Source organism: Pongo pygmaeus, chromosome 7 (genome assembly GCF_028885625.2).
Source record: "Pongo pygmaeus isolate AG05252 chromosome 7, NHGRI_mPonPyg2-v2.0_pri, whole genome shotgun sequence".
Lineage (NCBI taxonomy): Eukaryota > Metazoa > Chordata > Mammalia > Primates > Hominidae > Pongo > Pongo pygmaeus.
In genome coordinates, this window is record NC_072380.2 from 142,726,318 (window position 1) to 142,751,906 (window position 25,589).

The 25,589-nt window shown below is 38.7% G+C and overlaps 1 protein-coding gene across 13 annotated transcripts in view; it reads right to left on the reverse strand.

Annotated features, from left to right (window-relative positions):
- Positions 1-25,589, reverse strand: part of CYRIB (CYFIP related Rac1 interactor B) — a 176,736-nt gene that overhangs the window by 35,824 nt on the left and 115,323 nt on the right. For 7 of the 13 annotated variants that reach the window (XM_063669070.1, XM_054499210.2, XM_054499212.2 and 4 more), the window contains one exon: positions 2,142-2,224. In XM_063669070.1, coding sequence (XP_063525140.1) covers positions 2,142-2,214 — 73 coding nt within the window. In that variant the 5' untranslated portion in view covers positions 2,215-2,224. Of the gene's footprint in view, positions 1-2,141; positions 2,225-3,128; positions 3,212-24,358; positions 24,440-25,589 lie in introns of all 13 variants that reach the window. The other 6 variants (XM_054499216.2, XM_063669074.1, XM_063669068.1 and 3 more) reach the window with 3 other exon arrangements.

Consider the following 25,589-nt stretch of genomic DNA (forward strand, 5'->3'; position numbering starts at 1 on the left):
ACAAGATCTGCCTTTACAGTTAACATTTTATATGTATTTCTGCATTATTGGTTATTATTGTTGTTTGCAATTTTTACCTTTTCCTGTCACTATTATTAGATTATAATAATGTACTGGGTGCAGTAGCTCACACCTGTAATCCCAGCACTTTGGAAGGCCAAGGTGGGTGGATCACTTGAGCTCAGGAGTTTGAGACCAGCCTGGGCAACATGGTGAAACCCCATCTCTACCAAAAATATGAAAAATTAGCTGGGCTTGGTGGCATGTGCCTGTAGTCCCAGCTACTCTGGAGGTTGAGGTGGGAGGATCCCTTGAGCCAGGTAGGCAGAGGTTGCAGTGAGCTAAGATTGCGCCACTGCACTCCAGCCTAGGTGACAGGGTGAGACCTTATATAAAAAAAAAAAAAAGTGTGTGTGTGTGTGTCTGTGTGTGTGTCTGTGTGTGCATAAAATGATCCAAACACTCCCATAGATTGGAAAGCCAAGACCAAGTAATCTTTTAAATACTACATTTAAATTCATGCTTCCCACTTGACCATAACATAATGCTAGGTTTACAAAAAGATCAAGTGCCAAGTCTTGAACAAGATCTTGACTATCAAAGTCAAGATTCTGTAAATGTAAGGAATTTGAGACAAAGAGGAAAAGGGAGACAGAATAGCAGAAAAAGACACAAGACCAAGTTTGAAACAGATGCAAATAAACTAAAATACAGCTCTAATGTAAGTTGCCTCATCTGAAAGAATATCTTCAAGTCAGCAATCTGCTCAACATCCTCAAGCTGATTAAAAGTCATGCTAAACATGCACTTAACATAGCACTGGTAAATTGTTGAGAAGGGTCAAGAAAACTAATATTCATCTAATATTTAATAGTATTTCCCCTAAAAACCCAATTTCCCCTGAAACCCAATTTCCCATGGACCTGATATTGATTTACTACTCTTTACTAGCCTGTACACAGTACCCAAACTGTAACAGATCCTTTAAAGAAATGGAATAAAAGTAGAAAATAACCAGAGACCACAAATTATTCTACAAAATGGAGATAGCTATAAATTGATGGGTTCATATGAACTTCCATGGTTTAAAATGATTCATAAAATTGAATGAATTACATAAAATTGTAAAAACTAAACTGAAGTTGGAGGAAAAGGCAGTGACTTTCTGGGGATTTATTTTAAGTGATTTATTTGTTTTGTTTTTAAAATCAGAAAACATCTTAAATTTTAAGTATATAAAAATACATTCTAACACTTAAAAATATAAGAGATCACGTGATTAAAAACCTAAGGAATACCTCTTCACCCTTTCCTAACAATTTTCTATTGATCAGTTAAAATAGCATCATTCACACTAAAACACCAATTTAATAATTCTTCTCAATTTAACAACCAGACAAGCTAAAGCAATATCAACAGCCAAAAAAAGCAAAAGCTTTGCAACATGCACCGAGGTCAATGACACTTACCTGCCACTCTTAGACCATATTACAATAGGTCATGCAACATAAAACAAACAGAAGGCAAATTACTTAAAGGTCTGTGAACCCATTATTTTTCCTTTTATTTAGAGTCAGAAAAAATAAATTCCTGAAATAAATACATTCCATTTTTTAACTTTTCAAATTATCTGCAAAGATTAAATAATTTAGGTTCACACTTACCTTTTAATATTATGCCCAAATTACTGAGCTCTGAATGGCCTTCATGAACAGATTGATATTTGAAATACTTAAATATGTACCCTAGAATAACTGAAACCTGGTCGATTTTTCTTGACTACAATATAAGTTTTCCCCAAATATTGCTTCTATTAATAAATCTTGAGGTAGTACTTGTCCTTTCCAACAAAATTTTTTCATAAAAATGTTTTCATTAGAGAATAGATTGCAAATTACAAAATAATCTCCAACTAAGAGATATGAAATCTCTTATAAAAACTCAAAGACATTTTATCATCACAATTTAATCTATAAAATAGGACTTCCAGTTCTAGAAGGCACCAGAAATTTACTCAAACAATTCATAGCTCAGTCATGCAAAGCAGTTAAAAAGATGGCAAAGTGGAAACATTCATTTAGTGCAAGACAAACGCAGTCTACTGCAGGCAAAGAGAAATAGATATAAAATCATCTTCTCACTTTCAAAATCAAGGAAAAAATTTGGCCCCTGCTCAAGGTCTGTGCATGTCAAAACTTTAAGAAGATTCCCCATGTTAAGGTACCTGTCAAGACAAGAATGAGAAAAGAGAAAATATCCCTTTATAAAAAAGAACATCTGAAGTTTACTTAAAGAAAAATAGTAACAGGGAAAATGTTCATTAGGCCATGAATTCATTCTTCAGGTTACCCAGACTGTGCTCTGGCAGACAGCAAATCGGGTTCTCAAGATGTTGATATGTAGGACCTAGAGGTGAAATGTGGTTTTCCTGTACACAATGGCACAACTGTTGCTCTAATTCTTCTCAAAATTCTCCCAAGACAAGTTTCATTAATGGCCTTATAATGAAAAATTCTTTAAGTATTCCAATAGTGCTAATATTCTGAAAAAGAAATTTCTGATCAAGAATTATTTACATGTAGTATTGTTAGTATAGCACTGAAACAACAATTTATTTCAAAGCCAAATATTAATACATTTGGCCATGTCTCACCTTTGCATCTCATCTTAAAACAGTATAAAACTTTCTTCCTGCATGCAGTTAAATAAAGCATATATTTCTAACCAAATTTGGATTGTCAATAATTTGTGGAGGTACGGAGACTACTGATTCAAGATATGCAGCACAATTCTGATTTTTAAAATAAAATTATTATAGGATTACAAGCGAATATTGTTTGATATAGTCACTAAAGCATACTATTAGAATGTTCATCATAAGGCTACTTGCTTCATGGACTAATGAAAGGACAGCACTGGCTACAGACTCAACATGATTTTAGCAAATGAAAAACTAAATTATACATATGATGGTGATGTTTGCCTACGATTAAGAAAAAATCATGCAACCTTTGTTTGATTCCCATGTTTAATTAACAAATATTCTGGCTGGCCTTCACTGTGGTGAGTATAATTCATCTTTCACCTTTACCATTATGCACCAGCTGTGAAGGGCTAAAGAGACTTACTTTCAAAGTCCAAGAAAAAATGTGCTGCATTGTGGTCTATGTCCCTGGTTAGCACCTTAATGAGATTACCCATGCCAGCAAACCTAAAAATAAAAATGGCAACATCGTTTAGTTCCAGTAAAAAATTTTAAGCAGAGGCCTGGGATTTGGCAAAGGCTGGCTTGCTCATAATTATCAACAGGTGCAGGTTTATATGCTTTTGGCATTGAGAATTTGGAACAACAAAAGCACATTTGGCTCTGAGTTTATAGCTCCTGTCCCTCTTTTCCACATATCAAAAAAGTTACATAAAGCAAGATGGGAAAAAAGATTAGATTTTGACATATAACTTGCAATATTTACATTTTATTACTATCTATGTTAGTGTTACTCCTTTAAAATTTTTGAGGCATATATTTCTCAATTTAAATTAACAGCAAAACTAGATGTCTCAAATAAGTAAATATAGAAACCATTTTTTTAAAATAATAGGGATATTTTCCTTCTTGCAGAGTCAAATCCTATTGGGAATACAAAGAAGAAAGTATTCAAACCACATTTAACCATTAAAGCCTAAAGAAAGTTATCAATTAATGACCCATCTAAAAAAACTTTACCACACATAAAATGTTTTTGATATCTTCTATCTCCTAAGATTAATCAAACTTATTATTTAACTCTTAGACTGAATAATCAACTATACACAACTATACCATGTATGGAACTTAAAAGTTAACACAGCAAACAGGTACAATAGGGAGCCAGCAATTATCACAACTTAGTAGGTTTGCAGAGGAAAAAAAGTGAAAATACTGCATTGGCATAAATGTTGCCCAAGATTTCCATAATGCAGTGAGGACGAAAGTGGGAAGTGGGGTCAGAAACATCCAGGAAACCAGGTTCAAACCTGGAAGGTAGAGTAAAAAAAGGGGAGGCAAACTATGGTATCACGGCTACCCACATCCTCCTCCCTCCAACTGCTGTACTTTTCCTCCAATTGCTATGTGTTTTTCTCCAAAGATCCCGTTGCTGGCAAATGTAAATAAGGCAAAACATAAAACAATATTTTTATTAAGAAAAAAAGACAACTTGCCACTCACTCTCATTATAAGAAGCTTGAAAAAAGTTAGCACTTCCTGTCACCTGTGGCATCCCCCTCTTCTACCTACTCTCCAACATCAGCATGTTTCTAACTGTAAGCTTCCCACGAGGAAATACAAACAGCTATTTGCTTTAGAGGTCAAAGTCTGATGTATGGAAACACAAATTTCTTATAAAATGTTAAAAGCAATCTAATTTATTCATATATGGTAAGTACTGAATGGTTCTTCCCTTTCGAAACAATATTCCCCCAATGGGGGAGGTGGAGATCTATCTTCTTTTTATATTAATATTTCTATTACACAGAATTTCAATGGTCTGATTTTGTACAATACTTTACACAAGTGGATTAGGTGACATTAAGCTAAGAGGGAAACATTTAATATTTCGTCTTAATTACCTTATACATTGTAAAACATTTAATAATACCAAGCTTTTATATTAAAGGAAAAGATAAACATTTTTCCTAAATCATTACACCCAAATAATTATCTCGAATTGGTTACTAAAGTTATTCAATAGATGTTGGAAGAAACCATTTGGAAGTAGCATTATTTCACAGCTTTAATTTTTAAAAGCTTTCCAACATATATGGAATGACTGTATCCAAACATATATAAATTTTCTCACTAACAAGAACTGAGACCAAATACACAAAAAATTACCTAGTGGTATCAAAATTGCAACTACAGATGAAAAATATATCATGAGAAAGGACTATAATTATTTTTAGTAGGAAAACCGCCATTTGGTTTTAGGAGTTTAATCTATGGAATCAAACCAGAAATTCGACTCTAGCTTACTAGCTGTTTGACCTTAAGGATGGCAGTTAACCCTTCTGGGGACTCATTTCTTGATTGGTAAAACACAGGTAATTATAGTAAATATCTTAAATTCCTATTATGAGGGTTAAATGAGATTAAGCACTGACTCAGCTTAGTGTCTGGCACACAGAAAACATTTAATAAATATTGGCTGTTGCTGTAATTAAAACCTAAATATCACAAAATAACCTTTTAAAACGAATAATGGCTCTATTTCTTTTAACATAAACCTGAGTCCTTACCAACACATTCCAATGTTATAAATCAGAACGAAGCCCATATTTGTCAAGAATATTGCTGAAATGTTGTCCTAAAATTAGTTCTATTAACAGGAAACCATCATCAGGTATGCATGGAGAAGAGGGAGATTAGGTTTCCTTACCTTTTTACCTGTACGCACACAGTCCAACCTTGGGGAAAATTTTGGAACTAGCCATGTATGTCTGCTCCATTTTCCTACAGCTCATTCTGTAAACTTCTTCCTCTGTATATGGTTCTTCTTTCCAGGCACCCGAGGCTAATGTGATCCTCCCCTCCTCATACTTGGGAGTATGACCACTACATCAGACTTGGTCCTGACCTATTTGCTCTCCTAAGGATTGAGAATTTCTTGCCTATTTATCCCATACACAAACACTTAGTTTGAAAATGGCTCAGTTGGCTGGGCGCGGTGGCTCACGCTTGTAATCCCAGCACTTTGGGATGCCAAGGTGGGCAGATCACAAGGTCAGGAGTTCGAGACCAGCCTGGCCAACACAGTGAAACCCCATCTCTACTAAAGGAGGCGGCAGTTGCTGGGAGCCAAGATCACGCCACTGCACACTCCAGCCTAGGCAACAGAGCTAGACTCCCTCTCAAAAAAAAAAAAAAAAAAGGAATTGGCTCAGTTTATCTAACACAGTGTTTCTCAGTCTCAGCACTATTAACACTTTGGGCTGAGGAGTTCTTTTGTTATTGGAGTCTGTCTCACATTGTAGGAAATACACCAACATCTTGGGCTTCAATCCACTAGATACCAGCAGCTACCCGCCATACAAGCTGTGACAATCAAAAATGTCTCTAGATACCGCCAAATGTCTCCTGGGGGCAAAATCACCCGACTGAGAATCACTACAACAACTGTTGTCCAGCACAAAAATTCGCTCTACCACACAGCACACAGAACAGATGCTACATAGGCAGCCCATATCACAATGTCTCTTTGAACAAAAACTCATACAAGTTTTCAAAGCTCTAAAAACAGTCCCATTATAACATTATCGGTTCTCCTATCCTTTATAAGAATAAACAAAAAATTAAAACCATAACCCTATCTTGCTATATTTTAACCTGGCCAAAAACCAAACCAACAAACAAACAAAACCCTGCTGTCCTCTCACTGTGACTGTTTTCAACTAATATGACAGTGGTTAATCATCAGCTTAGGTGGGACCAGACTGCCTGGGTATGAAACCCAGCTCTGCCACTTCCAAACTTTGTGACTTCAGTCAAGTGTTTTTTAACTTCTCCATTCCTCAGTTTTCTCATGTGTAAAAGGTGCATATTAATAATATTCACCTCAGAGGGTTCCTAAAATCATTAAATGGGTTAATATAAGCACCACATTTAGTTCCATACCTGGCAGTTTATTTACTATCACTGTTGCAGCTGTCAGTGCAACCTAACTAGGGGCTCTGTTCCCAGCAGCAGAACTTATGGAATGTGAGGCGTGGGCGGATGTGGCAGTCATACTTCCTGCCCTAGAGGATGGCAGTCTGTCACAAGAGAATGAACCAATATTACAGTGCAAGGTCTCAAAGAGTGTCCTGGAGTCATTAATTTCCTTCCATTCATTCCCGAGTTCCAGCTGTCACTTCTCTCAGTCCAGTTGCTTGATTTTCCTCTGGTTTTAAGATACCCTAGTTTTTTTAAACCAATACCCCTTTTAGCTGTTGAGTTGGATTTCTGCCATCTAAAGGAGACTAGTAAGATTTCTAAGTTTCGGATGAATAAATACATTTGATATGAAAGATACCAAAGGATTTAAGATTTTTTTTGAGACAGGGTTTCACTCTTCTTGCCCAGGCTGGAGTGCAATGGTAAGATCTCGGCTCACTGCAACCTTCGCCTCCCAGGTTCAAGTGATTCTCCTGCCTCAGCCTCCCGAGTAACTGGGATTACAGGCATGCACTGCCACGCCCGGCTAATTTTGTATTTTTAGTAGAGACAGGGTTTCTCCATCTTGGTCTGGCTGGTCTCAAACTCCCAACCTCAGGTGATCTACCCGCCTCGGCCTCCCAAAGTGCTGGGATTACAGGCGTGAGCCACCAGGCCCGGCCAGATTTAAGATTTTAAAGCAGACTATATAAAGCAGACCCAAAACACTATTGATATATTTTAGAGGTAACAAATATTATCATTTAGAATAATAAACTAAGTCTTACTATCTGAATTTAGAAGGGAAAAGCTAAAGAATCTTCTTCCAAATTATTTTTATTGTAATCCTTCGATTTAAACTAAATATTGTATTTACTAAATAAGTTAAAAATAAATTTAACACAAATTTAATACACAGAAACCAGACATGGTTTACCTCAGGAGTTGTCCTACTTCTGGTGGAGTTTTTTTACCATGAGCCCTTACATTAGACATTTGTTTCCACGTTGACAACTTATCTGGAAAGCAACACGCCCTTCCTGGCCGGTAGTCTGTGGAATGTATTTTTAAGCTAACAAAAGGCACTTAAATACATTAGACCATTTTCCCATAAAACATTTGAAAAGAAGTTTCCTTACAGAATAATAGCCAATAGAAACAACTATACCCTACAATTACTATAATATTTCCTCTATCTTTCTAGAAACTTCCTAAGAGATGCTGTTACTTCACTTACTTTTTCCTCCTCAAGGTACTTTTTAATTTTGTCTCCTCTTCCTAGAATGCTAGTCCCAAAGATTTTCCCACGACTGGCTTCTTTCCATCCTTCAGGGCTCATCTCAAAAGGCATCTCTTTGAAGAGGCTTTTCTCTGCCAACCTCCTCAAAGGAGTTGCACCGGTTGCAACTTCTAGTGATAATCTTCTACCTACCTCTTCACCCAACTTATTTCTTAAGCATATTTATCACAATCTGAATTTCTCTTAATTGTTTAGTATCAGTTTTCCTCACATCCAGCTTATAAACGTATTAAAGATTTGTGAGTGGCCAGTGAGAAGGAGGGGGAAGAAAGAAAAGTAACAAACACACTAAGCAGCTTCATTTTAAATCAGGGTTTCTTAAACTCAGCAATACTAACATTTGAACTGTACAATTCTTTGCTGTGGGGGACTGTCTAGTGCCTTGTAGGTTGTTTAGCAGTATTCTGGGCCTCTGCCCACCAGATACCTCTTATCACCCCTGCTCGCAGCTGTGACAACCAATAACGCCTCCAGACATTATCAAATGCCCCCTGGGAGGCAAAACTGCCTGTTGTTGAAAGCTGCTGCTTTTAACATATGACCACCAACCTGAAGTGCACCCTCAGTTTTGATACCTCACTCAATCTCCTCTCCCACTTTCCCAGGTGATTATTCCACACATTAAAAAAAATTCTTACCTTTCTCATGATCTCTTCAAAAGAAGAAGAAGAAGAAGAAAACCACAAAAACCCAACAACCCATCCTCCATTCTCACTTGCGGGAAATGACCTCACTGTATCTTTCACACACAAAACACAGAAGCATCTATCTTTTCTACCACCCTCTCTTCAGTAACCATACACCCACCCTCTGTACCTGTTTCCTGAAGGACAACCTTTCCTCTGGGGCACTACTTCTCCCACCTGCTTTTGTCTCCTCAAGGACTTCATGTGCCCTCTACTACAACATCATCTTTCCTGTCCTCTTTATAGCAAGGCTTGTCAAATGAACTGTCTGCAGATGTTTCTCTCCACCTTTCAAACTCCTATTCTTTCAACTCATTCCAGTTTCGCTTTTATGCCCACTACAATGAAGCTGTCCCTGTCAAAGTCACCAAAACTTGCATTTGGCTAAATCTAAAGGACAATTCTCACACTTCAACTTACTGAACTAGCAGCTCTTGACCCAGTTATCACCCACGCCTTCCTGAAAACACTTTCTTCAAAATTTTACATTCTGAACAATACATTATCTTGAGTTTCCTTCCTACTTCAGTTTTTCTTTTTCAGTACCCTTCTGTTTGGCATACATACATTTATTTCTTCCATCTTAAAACATAAACAGAAATGTACCTTGATTCTATTTCCCTCACCAGCTCCCACCCTATCTATTCCCTTGCTTCTCTTTGCAGCAAAATTCCTTAAAAGGAATAATCTAACACTCAGCATCTTTTATTTCTCTCCTTTCATTCTCTATTAAACCCACTGCAATGTGGCTTTTATCCCCATCCCACACCACCAAAACTGCACTGGGAAGGCCATCAGGTAACTTCCACGTTGCTAACTCCAGTGTCAATACTCAGCCCTTACACCTTACCTTGCCTGTCAGGAGCATCTGCCCTGACACTCCCCTCATCCTCCTCAACACACTTTTATCATTAGCTTGAAGGACAGCACGTCTCACCTCCCCCACTGCCACACCTCCCTACTTCTTGCTACCCTCACTTCTTGCTAAGGTTGCTGGTCTCCCTGTTTCCAATCCAGCCTCCTCCTACAATCTCTTCCACATATAAGAGGCAAAATACTCTTTTAAACATATAAATCATCCTTTCTCTGCTCAAAGCCATGCAATGACTCACTAACACACCCATAATAAAATCCAAATTCTTTACCAGGTTGATACGATTTGAATTTGTGTCTCTGCCCAAATTCAATGACAAATCAAAGACAATGGGGAAAATGCCTCGAAGGCATCTCAGAGACCTTTGTGGCAGCTCCTCCCACCACAGACTCAGAGGTCTAGGGGGGTAGAATGGTTTCACAGGCCAGGCCCAGGGCCTGGCTGCCCTGGGGACACTGCTCCCTGCATCCCAGCCACTCCAGCTCCAGCCACAGCTAAAAGGGTCCTAGATTATGTCTCAAGCTGCTGTTCAGGCAAGCCATAAGCCTTGGCAGCTTCCATGGGTGTTAGGCCTGCAGGTGTGCAGACAGCAAGAATGTTGAGGCTTGGGAGTCTCTGCCTAGATTTCAGAGGATGTATGGACATGCCTGGATGTTCAGGCAGAAGGTACACTGCAGGGGCAGAGCCCTCATGGAGAACCTCTACTAGGGCAGTGCACTGGGGAAATGTAGGGTTGGAGTCCTCACTGAGGCACTGCCTAGCGTAGCTGCGAGAAGGGGGCCACCATGCTCCAGACCCCGGAATGGTAGATCCACCAACAGCTTGCACCATGCACCTGGAAAAGCCACAGACACTCAATGCCAGCCCTTGAGATCAGCCATGGGAGGTAAGCCCTGCAGAGCAAGAGAGGCAGAGCTGCACAAGGCCTTAGGAGCCCACCCCTTACATCAGTGTGGCCTGGATGTGAGACATGGAGTCAAAGGAGATTATTTTGGAGCTTTAAGACTGAACAACTGCCCTGCTAGGTTTCAGATGTGTATAAGGCTTAAAGCCCCTTTGTTTTGGCCTATTCTGCCCTTTTGGAAGGGGAGTATTTAAACAATGCCCATACCCTCATTGTATCTTGGAAGTAACTAACTTCATTTTGATGTTAAAGACTCATAGGTGGAAGGGACTTGTCTCACCTCAGGTGAGACTTTGGACTGTGGACTTCTGAGTTAATGCTGAAGTGAGTTAAGACTTGGGGGACTGCTGAGAAGGGTTGACTATATTTTGCAATGTGAGAAGGTCATGAGATTTGGGAGGGGCCAGGAACAGAATGATATGGTTTGAATTTGTGTCCCTGCCCAAATCTCATGTCGCGTTGTAATCCCTAGTGTTGGAGAAGGAGCCTGCTGGGAGGAGACTGGATCATGGGAGTGGACTTCTCCCTTGCCGCTGTTGTGATAGTGAGTTCTCATGAGATCTGGTTCTTTTAAAGGGTGGGGCACCTCCCCATCTCTCTTCCTCCTGCTCTGGCCATGTAAGACGTGCCACCTTCCTCTTCGCCTTCTGCCATTCAAGGTTTCCTGAGACCTTCCCAGCCATGCTTCCTGTACAGCTTGCAGAACCATGAGCCAATCAAATCTCTTTTCTTTAGAAATTACCCAGTCTCAGGTAGTTCTTCATAGCAATGCGAGAACAGACTAAAACAGAGGTCCCACAAAATCTTACATAATCTGCCCCAACACACTCTGGCCTCATCTCCCTTCACTCTCCACTGCACACATGCACATCTAACCACAAAAGCCTGCTTGCAGTTTCTGCTGCTCAGTAAGGCCTCACCTCTTCAGAGAGAATCCTTCAGCTACCTACCCATCTATAAATGCCCCTTCCATCCTCTTCTCTATCCCCTTCCCAAATTGATGGTTCGTACCATCTAACACACATTCCTATTACTCTTACCTATTTACTCTGTCTTCCTCTGAGTAGGCAGGGGTTTTGTTTTGTACACTACTCTATCCTGAGCACTTAGAACAATGCCTGGGATGTGGCTGGTATTCATAAGTATTTGCTGAAAAAATACATGATTAAAAACAGACAGGCCGAGCACAGTGGCTCATGCCTGTAATCCTAGCACTTTGGGAGGCCAAGGTGGGTGGATCACCTGAGGTCAGGAGTTTGAGACCAGCCTAGCCAACATGGTGAAACCCCATCTCTACTAAAAATACAAAAATTAGCTGGGCAGGGTGGCAGGCGCCTGTTATCCCAGCTACTCAGGAGGCTGAGGCAGGAGAACTGCTTGAACTAGGAGGCAGAGGTTGCAGTGAGCCAAGATCACACCACTGCACTCCATGGGCAACAGAGCGAGACTCTGTCTCAAAATAAAAATGAAAATAAAATCCTAGGACCCTTAAGAATTATACTACATCCACTCTGCCTGTGCTCTCTAAATGGTACAACAAAGCCTAGATGACAGCACATCTGTTTACAGCATGGTGTACCCAATATTCTAAGCCCACTACTGAGACCTATTCCTCAGAAAAAAAATATTCGTTTCAATAAATTACTGCTCACTGACAATACACCTAGTCACCCAAGAACTCTAATGGAAATGTGTAAGGAGATTAATGTTGTTTTCATGCTGCTAACACAATATCCACTCTGCAGCTCATGGATCACAAAGTAATTCTGGCTCTTAAGTCTTATTATTTAAGAAATACATTTCTTAAAGCTAAACCTGTCATAGATATGGATTCTTCTGATGGATCTGAGAAAGTAAATTGAAAGCCTTCTGGAAAGGATTCACCATTCTAGATACCATTAAGAACTTTTGTGATTCATGGGAAGGGGTCAAACATCAATAGGAGTTTGAAAGAAGTTGATTCTAACTCTCACAGATGACTGTGAGGGGGGTTCAAGACTTCACTGGAGAAATGGCAGATGTGGTGGAAATACCAACAGAACTAGAGTAGAAGTTCATCTTAGAAGGGCCTTTAAGATGTGACTGAATAGCTGCAATCTTACGATAAAAACTTGAGTGGATGAGGAGTTGCTTCTTATGGATAAGCAAAGAAAATGGTTTCTTTCCTTTCCTTTTTTTTTTTTTTTTTTTGAGACAAGAGTTTCACTTTGTCATCTTGGCTCACTGCAACCTCAGCTCTCGGGTTCAAGCAATTCTCATGCCTCAACCTACTGAGTAGCTGAGACTACAGGCGCAAGCCATCACAGTCAGTTGATTTTTTGTATTTTAGTAGAGATAGGGTTTCACCATAATGCCCAGGCTGGTCTCAAACTCCTGAGCTCAGGCAATCCATCCACCTTGGCCTCCCAAAGTGCTAGGATTACAGGTGCGAGCCATTACTCCTAGCCGAAAATGGTTTCTTGAGATGAAATCTACTCTGGTGAAGATGTTATTTAGACTGTTAAAATGAGTATCACATGAACACAGCTGATAAGCACTGGCAAGGTCTTAAAGTACTGCCTCCAATTTTGAAAGTTGTACTGTGGGTGAAATGTTACCCAACAGTATCATATGCTACAGAGAAATCTTTCATGGAAATGTCAACTGATGTGGCAAACTTCGTTTTTGTCTTATTTTAAGAAAATTGCACAGCCACCTAACCTTCAGCAGCTACTACCTTGATCAGTCTGAAGCCATTAACATCCAGGCAAGACCCTCCACTAGCAAAAAGGTTAAGAACTGCTGAATGAAGGCTCAGATAACTGTCAGCATTTTTTATCAATAAAGTATTTTTAAATTAAGGTATGTACACTGTTTTTTAGACACAAATCATATCAATAATCTCAGTAACCCTTCTGAAAATATTCAAGGCACCACCCTCATCAAACATTGCCCAAAGTCTGCTTATTGAACTGCTTCTAAGAAACTGTACCATCACTTGACAGCAGGCCAGGCGCGGTGGCTCACACCTGTAATCCCAGCACTTTGGGAGGCCAAAGTGGGGAGATTACTTGAGGTCAGGAGTTTGAGACCAGCCTGGCCAACATGGCAAAACTCCGTCTCTACTAAAAATACAAAAATTAGCCAGGCGTGGTGGCACGTACCTGTAGTCCCAACTACTCAGGAGGCTGTGGCATGAGAATCTTTTGAACGTGGGAGGCGGAGGTTGCAGTGAGTCAAGACCGCACCACTGCACTCTACACTCTTCAACAGAGTGAGACCGTACCAAAAAAAATAAAATTAAAAAAAGAAAAAATAAAAGAAGAGAAGAGAAGAGAAAGCAAGCAATGTCACCAAAAGGAAATGAAAAGGTGGGAAGAAGAAAAACAAAGGGACCTTTCAAGTCCTGTCATAATTTCTTCCAGCAGTAAGACAGCTAGGGCTCCAAGCTCTAGCTTCTTGTGGAACTCCCAGCAGCAGTGCATTATCTGGCCCCCTTCAAAGGTCTGAGACTCCAGGCCTATGGGGTTCTTCCTTCAGGCTCCCAAATTCTCCCAAATCCATCTTTCTCTTTTGTTCCCTCAGCCCTAAAAGTAACTGCTGCTTCTTGTGGTTTCTATTAATATCTAAGTTACCTCAGCAATCTCTTTTGGCTCAGGTTTCCAACACTTGTGAACTAAATACATACATTAAAATCCCTCGTTTTAAAATGATTTCTGCTTTCCTGGTTGGAATTTGACTGATATCAGGGAAGTTCTAGAGAACAGCTTAATCCTTAACCTTACGAACACTATCTAACTCAGTGCTATCAAGTACTAGTTTAGCTATTAATAAAGTGATGCTTTGATTCTCCATCTTTTGTGAAATGTAAAAGAAGAGACAGAGAGATTAGTACAACAGGATTCAGGTATTCCTGGATGCCAGCGTTAATATCAACATACTAGTACTAAAATCTCCCCATGAAGCCCTAGCAAATGTTAAGATCCATATATTTTAATTTTAGCTACTAAATTACATACAGTTAAGTCACTTGACTTAAAGAAATGTGATATAATAATGGAATAAAAATTGGGAGACTTGATTTCTGGTCCTGACTCTATCATAAAATGTGTGACTTTATACAAGTCAGTTTACTTGTTAGACTAAATCTCTTACTGAGCTTCTGGCTATTATTCTACATCCATTCCACTCCATCTTGCCTAATGCTGACATCTAGTGGATGGATACACTTAGACTTCATATTATAGAATGAAAAATCTTATTTCACCTATTTCTGTTGGGCCATGTGCAATGGATATAATAAATTAGGAGACCAATACTGTTCCTTACATGGAAGTGAAACACAATAAAGTAGTATTAGATCAGATTGTCATGGTATCTTTGAATCTGATTCAAAGATTACTGGCACTCTTCCAGGATTCCAGCCATTAAATGTTAAAAAAAAAAACCTGTATTACAGGAGGTAGGAAAAAGAATAGTTTAACCACCAATTCAAATTACTGTCAGAGCCACATATTTAGACCATGAAAGCACAGAAACACATTCTGCTACAATGGTTTGCATCGAGTACAGACAAAGAGTATGAGAAGGGCTAGTACAAAGGCTCAAGGCAAGTAATACAGAAGTTTCTGGAATGGAATATGATGGAAATATGCAAAACAACTCAAAATGACCTATTTTATAAGGACTTACTATGAAAGTTTCTCTTGAAAATACGTTATCATTAGACAAATATAGTATTCTGAATTCATTTTGCAAACATTATTTTAAAATCTATGAATGCAAAATAAATTTTATTTCATGTCAACAACTCAAAAGAAAAGCCTGGTCATACAAGTCCACTGTCACATTTAATTACCAAAATTGTCAGACTTTTTTTTTTTTGTGGAGTAGCATTCTGCTTTTAACTATGGCTTTCTTTATATATCATGCTGTAAAATAAATATACGCCAATAGTTTCAATGATTACTTCTGGAAATATTTTATTTTAGAAAAGTTTCATTTCATTATATATTTCAAAATTACACTAGGCTGATGTAAAACGCAAGAGCAATGGGCACAATTGGGTGGAAGTGTAAACTACTATGACAAGTTTGGGAAATTAATCTGACATTCCTTCTGAGGTTCATGTGCAATATTCACATAATGAACTATAATACTGTGCAAACAAATTAACTCCAGCTACATACAATAAATATAAGAGAACTATAATGCTATCAGAAAACTGTACACAATATAATACCATTACATCAAACACCATATTAAAGATACTGCTTATTTATATAGGGGGAGACAATCATAGGATTGGGCAACTTTAAAGACCTGAGAATTATTCTAGTTCCTCAATTAGTGGTGGATTCGTGGGAGGTTTATTTTTAGGCTTCACAATTTACAAATGAAGTATGCACACTCTTGTATGAATCAGTAATTTTAAATGTTTTAAAATGTAAAGCCATTGATGCTCAGAGAACAACACGTATGTCTCACTGAAAGATGCCCAACAAAAAAGCTTAGAATGGAATTCAGGTGCCTACCTCTTTCTAATACACATGCTACAATGCATGGATGATCAGTTTTTTAAAATGTATCATTATATAAGCCTCAGATACTTCTATATATTTAGCTTTTACAGTATCAGTGGTGGTAGTTGTTTTAAATCAAACAACATTTACTTAGCACCTGTCTGCCAATGGCTATGATGAATACTGAATATCTGGTGCTGAGGAATTCACAGACAAGTAGAAGAGACCAGACAAGCAAGTGTGGGTATGCTTTCACAAAGAAAAAAGCAAAGGGCATTCTGAACACATAGAAAAAGGAATACCTAACCCAGTCTTGGTAAAGTAAATAAAAGCTTCCCAGAGGGGCTGATTCTTAATTCTTTCTTGTTTGCTATTTATTTAAATTAGGAAGTAATTCCAACATAAAGTATAAAAAAATACTATTCACAGTCTGTCACCCAGATTAAAACTATAACAATCTGGCAATAGTTGCTTCAGATGGGCTACTTTTTTGTGTGTGCAGTTGACCTCCCAACCTCTTTCAATCAACTTTCCTCCCCTCCCCTCCTCTCTCACTGAAGATAATTAGTATCTTTTTTAAAAAATTATTAGATCGAGATGGGTTCTCGCTATGTTGTCCAGGCTGGACTTGAACTCCTGGCCTCAACCGATCCTTCCACATCAGACTCCAAGTGTTGGGATTATAGGCATGAGCCATCACACTAGGCCTTTTTTTTTCCAGCATGGTTTCCTTGCCAAACATATTTTAAGATTTTTTACTCCAAAGGTATATATTCATCATAAACAATACAGTATTGTTCTGCTTTTCAACTTGCATACATGATATACTGTGCATATTCTTTGAAAACTGGATTTTCTCACTCAATGGTTTTTAAAAATTATTAATTTTTAAATTAAATTTTAAATTTTAAATTTAAATTTAAAATTTTAGCTATTACATACTATTTGATTATTCAAAGAAACCAGTTTATTCATTTCTCTACTGACTGACGAGATTATTTTCCACTTTTAAATATTAACAGTTATGCTTTACACCTACATACATACACTACATATACTTAAGCTCATGTACAAGAGTCCTATAAGACAGCTATCTGAAAATGAAAAGGCAACTGTAACTTTACTACATGGTGCTATATTGCTCTCCCAAGTACTTCCATCAATTCTGTTCCACAGGTAGAAAGATTTCCTATTTCTTGTCCTCCAAAACCTCAAGTTTAATTTTTAGAGTCTGAAATGTCTCACTGATGTTTAAATTTGTAGTTTCTTATCAGTAAAAATGTGCACCTCTTTGTATTATATGTTTATGGGCCATCTGTGAAGTGTATATGCATTTCCTTTGCCACCTATGGTCCTTATTTTTCTGTTGTTTCACAGCCCCACTCCTACCTTTCCTGCACTGCTGGGGCTGAGAATGCAAATGACATTTCCCAGACATCTTTGCCAGCTGGGTTCCTGTTAGGAGGAACTGGAAGGTGAGAAGACAGGAGGAAGAGAGAAGTTACTGATTAGAACAGGCTAGCAGTTGTTGTAGGAGCAGTGTGAACAGTATCCAATACCCTAATTAGGGACAGATGCAGCCTGTAGGTTCCAGCCTAGTGGTGGCAGCAGCTTGTCTCTGGTAAAAGCAGCATCACAATTTATTTTATTTTTGCTACTCTGTTCTCTCCCTTGCTCCTTTTGCTCTTCCAGCTTTTCTAGTATCTTTGTAACCAATCTTCTATATTAAATTGTTTGAAATATCCAGAGTGGTAAGTTTTCCTAACTTCAACTGTCATACCACTCTTTCTTTTTTCAAACTGAGTTTTAGAAATATATATATATATATTTTTTTTAATTAATTTATTTTTTTGAGACAGGGTCTTGCTCTGTCGCCCAGGCTTGGAGTGTGGTGGTGTGCTCACGGCTCACTGAGACCTCGACCACCCTGGCTCAATCGATCCTCCCACCTCTGCCTCCTGAGTAGCTGGGACTACATGCCCGTGTCATCATGCTCGGCTAATTTGTGTGTGGGGGGGGCGGGGGTGGGTAGGGGGAATATTGCTGTTGCTTGTTTTTTTTGTAGAGACAGGATCTCATCGTGTTGCCCAGACTGGTCTCAAATTCATGGCCTTAAGCAATCCTCCCCAACCCTGGCCTCCTAAAGTGCTGGGATTATAGGCATGAGCCATCATACCTGGCAGCTTTAGAAATTCTGGATACCAACCTTTTAATGCTTATATACAAGGCAGATACTTTCTCCTAGGCTCTAACATATCTTAACTTTGTTTATGGTGTTGTTTGTCATATAACAGTCCAGTTTTTCATCTTTTCTTCACGGTCTGTGCTTACTGTTTAAATAATAATTCTTCAAAATTGCCTTATTCTTGCCCTTTTATTCACTCATGTGATTGTTAAATTCTACAGAAAAAATCTGATGGGATTTTGATTTGATTTTGCATTAAATATATAATTGCCATCTCTGTAATTTCAATCATTTTGTCATTTAATCTATGAATATGACAGATTACATAAATTCATTTTCTGTTGCTAAACCATTCTTGCATTCCTGAGATCAAGTCTAGTTGGGTTGGTTATTTATTTATTTATTTATTTATGAATAAATGAATGAGGGTGAATGAATAAATTTGAAACAGGGTCTTGCTCTGTTGCCCAGGCTGGTCTTGAACACCTAGGCTCAAGCAAACCTCCTACCTCAGCCTCCCAAGGTGCTACAATTACAGGCGTGAGCCACTGTGCCTGGTTTATTTGGTCATTTAAAAAAATATATTCCTAGATTTGGTTTTGCTAACATTTCACCTTGGATTATTTTGTAAGACTGACCTGTAATTTTTTTCTCTGTTCCCGTCTGGTTTTGCTGTCAAGCCTATTTTTATACATAGACTTTTCCTATTATTTAGAACCATTTATAAACAATACAATGTGTCAATTACTCAGTGAGTTTTATAGGAAAGCTCTTCCAAACATCTAAGAAGTCTACCTCTGTTTCGTTTTTGAAACTCCAGCCTCTAACAGACATTCTGTCACATAGCCAGTACTCAATAAATATTTGTCAAACTAATGAATGAACAATTCAAGTAAAAAGCAGCTTATTTATCCAAAAAGAGAATACCTAAACTAAGGGCATCCCATAAAAAGAGTAGGTTTAGGTCAAATGAAACAAAGTGCAACTTAATAAATCAGGGACTAACTTTATGGAATAATCCCTTAGTCTTACCTACGAAGGGATAATTCAAATACAAGCTCTATAAACATCAAGAAAATCAAGGACAAGGTTAACAAGCAAAGGTTTACTGCTAAAACATTAAAGCTGGCCTGGACAGCAATGATATTTTCCCACAATACTCTTTACCACCTCTGAGCTAATCTTCAATGGTGTTTCCCATGTTCTTATGCATTATCGCAATGAGAGTTCAAATCCTTAAAAATCCTGATGACCAACAGCCATCTTCAGAAGTAGCAATTTTAGTTTTCTGTTTCTGCACAGAGAATAACTAAGGGCTACAGAGACATTCTCATCCATTTCTTATAAACATGCCACCCACCTCCCCAGAGTGAGAGTCTCTGGTGCCTCTTCCAGTCACCAAACAGCAGCAAAAAAGCAAGGAACTTAAGGACCTACTGCCAAGTAAACAGGCCTTGTGGCAGTGAAAGGATAAACTGTCCATCATTCTTTCTTCTCCTCGGAGATTTCACAGGAAAAGGAGAAAGTGCGGGAAACAGGAGGCCTACAATTGAAAGGAAATCTGCCAGAATTTGGCATATAGAAGTAAAGTGTCATTCCTAGTCATCTCACTATGACTGAAATGGATAAGAGATTCTTAAAAATTGTTCTGCTTTCTCTCATAATTTGAGTTAAAAGATAAGGTATTCTCCGAAATTAAGTATCCCTTAATTTCTGGGGTTGACTAGGGGCTCTTCTCAACACTACAGTCACTGTGAAGAGTGAAAGACAACAGGCAGAATGGCTTTATATCCCATTACCAATAAATAAGAGAATCTCAGACCAGGAAGGGACCGTTCACGGTCAAATGGAAGACTCACCCTTGACTATTTAACCTTAGTATGAATCTATTCTACAACATATCCACACCAAGTAGCCATCTCACCACTGCTTAAATACTCTACATGACTTAAATTTTAGACTTTGGTCAATTTTTAGAAAAATTTGTAGAAACTTAAGACAATGACTGAATAAGCACAATTAAGACATGAATTCTACCCTCGAAAACCATACAATCCTTGTATTAAACTGAAATTCACCCATTTGTTAATTTCTCCTCCTTGGTTTAAATTCTCTGGCCTCCTAGAAATAAACTAAACACAATCCCTGTGCTACTTAACAAACCATTAAATATATGAAGTATCTTAAAACAACAGTCAAATGAGGTCAAAAGACAGTTACCCATCAGATTACGTATGTTCACATTTGCAAAGTTACAAACAAGACATCTCCTTAATGCCAGCCAAGAATTTAGCTTCTGAGTAGAGTTTATAAGTGATTTTCTAGGTAGGGACAGGCATGGTGGGCGGCTAATGCCTATAATCCTAGCAGTTTGGGAGGTGGAGGTGGGAGGATTGCTTGAGCCCAGGAGTTCGAGACCAGACTGGGCAACATAGCGAAACTCCATCTAAATTTTTATTTTTTGAGACAGAGTTTCACTCTTGTCGCCCAGGCTGGAGTGCAGTGGAGCAATCTTGGCTCACTGCAACCTCTGCCTCTTGGGTTCAAGTGATTCTCCTGCCTCAGCCTCCCAAGTAGCTGAAATTACAGGCATTTGCCAACATGCCTGGCTGATTTTTGTATTTTTAGTAGAGATGGGGTTTCGCCATGTTGGCCAGGCTGGTCTTGAGCTCCTGACCAGGTGATCCATCCACCTCGGCCTCCCAAGGTGCTGGAATAACAGGTGTGAGCCACTGTGCCTGGTCCCCATCTAAAAATTTTTTTTAAGTTGTTTTTTTTTGTTTTTTTTTAAGGGAATACTCATCACAAAGACCTTGTTAAACATTATAGGCTAAAGAACCAAGGGCAGTGGAAACTTTTTTCCCTGTGATCTTAACTTCTGTTTCCAAAGCACCCTGCAGAGGGCTTTGCATGACGTTAGTGCTAATGTTAAGTTAATAAATGAACACTTATTGTGGCACATACAATTCATCCAAAAACAATTAAGAAAAATTTCAAGTGTTCCTAAAAGAAATTAGTACTAAAACTTCTAAGTTAGAAAAAAAATATCACTGGAAAAAACTTTTTTAAGAAAAGTAGTAAGTATGTTATGGACGGTTGGATGCAGAAGCTAAAAGTAAAATAAATTTAAAAAAGAAAAATGTATGCTTATTAGGAAAAGAAGATGGATGTTAAGAAATGTTCTTAAATAGTTTTCAAGTTTGTCAGGTCTTTCTGTTTGAGCCTTGTACACTAACGGAATTTAATACAAGTGAAATTACAAAAGGCACAAATGTTTTCCTGGTTCTTGAACTTAATTTAACTGAACTAAAATTAAAATCATTCTCTTAAATGTATCTCCTCCAGGCTTATCGTAACCAAACAGAATACAAAAGCGTATTTTTCTTCTCTTGGTAATACAATTTTAAAGATATGTACTTGAATAATTTTCTACATTAATAAATCAGTATCTCTTACAGTGCTAAAAAGAGTCCAGCAGAGGTCATTCATTTACATTCTGATGTTGCCATGTTGCCAAGGAGGTGGTAATTATAACTGAATATACATTTTTATTTTGCCTTTCTTTTTTTTTTGGAGTCTCACTCTGTCGCCCAGGCTGGAGTACAGTGGCACGATCTTGGCTCACTGCAACCTCTGCCTCCCAAGTCAAGTGATTCTTGTGCCTCAGCCTCCCAAGTAGCTGAGATTACAGGCATGTGCCACCACGCCCGGCTAATTTTTGTATTTTTAGTAGAGACAGGGTTTTGCCACGTTGACCAGGCTGATCTCGAACTCCTGACACCTCAGGTGATCTACCCGCCTCAGCCTCCAAAGTGCTGGGATTACAGGCATGAACCACTGTGCCTGGCCTTTCATTATATCATTTTTTAAAATACAATTTTACTTCAGAAAGAAGTAAAATTTTACAGCAGAAAGAGATCCCCCTCAATAAATTTAAAAAGCAGGTCCCATAATTATTTTCAAATGACAAATGACAAGGCCAGGTATCTTTGTAAATAATTTTGCATAAGCTGGTTTGTTTTATTTTAAAGGCTGATTTATACAAAATAGGAAGAAACCTATGTTTTCTTAATACTGTGGAATAAGCTAATTGTAAATGAAATGTTGAGATCATTATTAGGACCAAATGCAGTATGTGCATATCATATAAATTTTTTTAACTAAGTATGCCATTAATTATTACAGCTTCCAGTTTCACAAAGCATATAAAAAGGGAATGTTTATATAAATCAAAGGTCAAATCACTAAACGACTTTGAATTTTTACTTTCAACCTACATAACAGAGAGAGGATCACAAAGAAAAGATGTTTATTTCAGAACAGAGCATTGCAATAGGAATATGCATGACACAGTAAACTATGCCATACATATTCAGGGAGGTAAAGGAAGACAAAGGTTTTTAAAGAAAAAACAAGGTTTATATGACAGTTTTGAAATAAATATCCTTAGCTACAAAGATCAATAACAAAGGTGACACTAGCTGGAGGCTGAACAGGCAGTTGCTGGGCAGATGTCCTTGCAGAAGTATTATTTTGTGTAAGGTGGTGATGGCCTTTGTGTAAGGATATGGTCTTTGTAATCTCTTTCATTATCAGGCATACGTGTGAGAACACTCTCTTCACAGCCTTCCCTGGCTCTGTACACAGCTTCCCTGGGTTTCCTTAACATTAGTAACTCCATTCTGATTCTGAAGACTTTCACTACTACATGTCTAAAGTTGCTGGGAGAAAAAAACGGAGAAAGGGGATGACAAAGGATAGAAAATCTGAGCCCAGACTAAAGGGTTTGTGAAATGACTTGAATGAGCTCAACTCCCTAATTTTATGAAAGAAGGGAAATAAAGACTAGAGAAACTTGGTGACTTGGACAAAGCAGCAAATGAGTAAAAAAAATGTGGGGCTTAATCCACTGACTCTGGCAGTGCAGCTTTTGAGAACCTCTAAAACATGGCATCAGGGCCAGATCACATCAAAAGAATCAAGTACCACCACAACAAAGGAAACAAAAACGAAAGTCAGGTTCCCCACTATGTCCCCTTTAAAATGATTGTTAATGCTGTTTTTGCTGTTAATCAAACTTCAACAGACCTGACATTCAATTTGTAGTCAGTGTCAGTTGCTGGGCAAACACTGGGATTCGGGGACATCATTCTAGGCTCTTTCTAGATCAGGCTGAAACTTACCACCATACAGCTTATACTGCTGATGGAACTGCAAAACAGCTGGTGCCTTTCTGCAAGTCTCTACCTTTTTCTTGTTTTCAGAACACAATTACCAGAGCACTACTATTCTTATCCTTCCTATGGCAATGATGGCATTTCTCTTCTTAAAATTTTGGTGTCTCATACTGATATTTGCGTTTTGGGAGGGCGGTTTTTTTTGAGACAATGTCCTGCTCTATCACCTAGGCTGGAGTGCAGTGACATGATCTAAGCTCATGGCAACCTCCGCCTCCCGGGCTCAAGCGGTTCTCGTGCTTCAGCCTCCTGGGTAGCTGGGATTACAGGTGCGCACAACCATGCCCGGCTTGTATTTTTAGTAGAGATGGGATTTCGCCATGTGGGCCAGGCTGGTCTTGAACTCCTGGCCTCAAGTGATCCACCCACCTCGGCCACCCAAAGTGCTGGAATTACAGGCGTGTGCCACCATGTGCCCAGCCCTGATACTTGTTTTTTACATATTTATTTCATGTTCTTTGAAGGCAGGCACTCGCCAAGGCTTAACACTTATTTTCTACTCTCTTTCTCCACAAAATTTGGGACTACAGGCACACGCCACCACACCTGGCTAATTTTTTGTGTTTCTAGTAGAGATGGGGTTTCTGTTATTATGGACCAGCAAATAGAGACTTCTTCAAACCTATTTCACAAAATTTCTAGCCTACGCCACTAGGATACCTTTTTTTTTTTTTTTTTGAGAGACAGAGTCTAGCTCTGTTGCCCAGGCTGGGGTACAGTGGTGAGATCTTCGCTCACTGCAACCTTCCAGGTTCAAATGATTCTCGTGCCTCAGCCTCCCGAGTAGCTGGGATAACAGGCAGGTGCTACCATGCCTGGCTGATTTTTGTATTTTGAGTAAAGACGGGGTTTCACCATGTTGGCCAGGCTGGTCTCAAACTCCTGACCTCAATCCACCGGCCTTGGCCTCCCAAAGTGCTAGGATTACAGGCATGAGCCACCATGCCCGGCCTGTAACTACTTCTTTAAGATTAGTCATATAGAATGTGAAAAACTACACTTACTGAAGTATGATGGAGAAAGGTCTAGCTGAATTTTCACTAACTGAGGTTCTTGATATGGGGGTCCATAGAGAATTCAGGGATCTGTGAATATGGATGGGAACCTTTTCACTAACCTCTACACAAAAATTAACAATTCCTTCAATCAAGAATATAAGTAACAAACTACAGTAGTATTAGAAAACCTATGAATTTGTCATTAATAGAAACCATGGGTATTTTCGTATTACAATTTTTGCACACAACATCTATTTAAAATTATGATATACAGTGTATTTACTCCTAATGCTTATTCTCCAACATGAGAAACACACATATTAATGTAAGAAGCACACATATTACTTATCACTAATTTGTATTTAGTATTTGTTAATGGCTTTTCAATGTAACGTTTCCTTCTTAATCCTATGTAGCTTACTTCATACAATCATGAATCATTATTAGAATCATTATTCTGAGGCAGGATTCATAGGCTTCATAAGATTGCCAAAGAGGCCCTTGGCACAAAAAATATTCGTTAAGAACCTCTGAACTGTAAAATACAGAGTAAGCAAGGTGATAACAATTCTGAAGGACTGTCATAGTAGTAACTGTTGTACCAGCTCTAATAAAATGATGGGCTGGATTTTTGTTTTTGTTTTTATTGTTTTTTGACACAGAGTCTCACTCTGTTGCCCAGGCTGGAGTGCATGGCGTGATCTCGGCTCACTGCAACCTCCGCCTCCTGGGTTCAAGCAATTCTCCTGCCTCAGCCACCCGAGTAGCTGGGACTACAGGCATACGCCACCACACCTGGCTAATTTTTTGTATTTCTAGTAGAGATGGGGTTTCACCATGTTGGCCAGGCTGGTCTTGAACTCCTGACCTCAGGTGATCCACCCACCTCGGCCTCCCAAAGTGCTGAGATTACAGGCATGAGCCACCTGGGTGCCCACCCTTGTTTTTGTTTTTTGAGACAGGGTCTTGCTCTGTCGCCCAGGTTAAAGTGCAGTGATGCAATCTTGGCTCACTGCGGCCTGGACATCCCAGGCTCAGGATATCCCAGGCTCAGGTGAGCCACCACAACCGGCCTGATGAGCTAGTTTTGAAAAAAATATACTCTGTTTATAACTAAGAAGAACACGGAAAGGGATTCTAAGCTAGTCATTTTCACTTAAGAACACAAAGTCTGTCTGTAAAAAAAATACATTTTGAATACTTAATAACTTGTTATAATTAAAACAATTGCAGGATT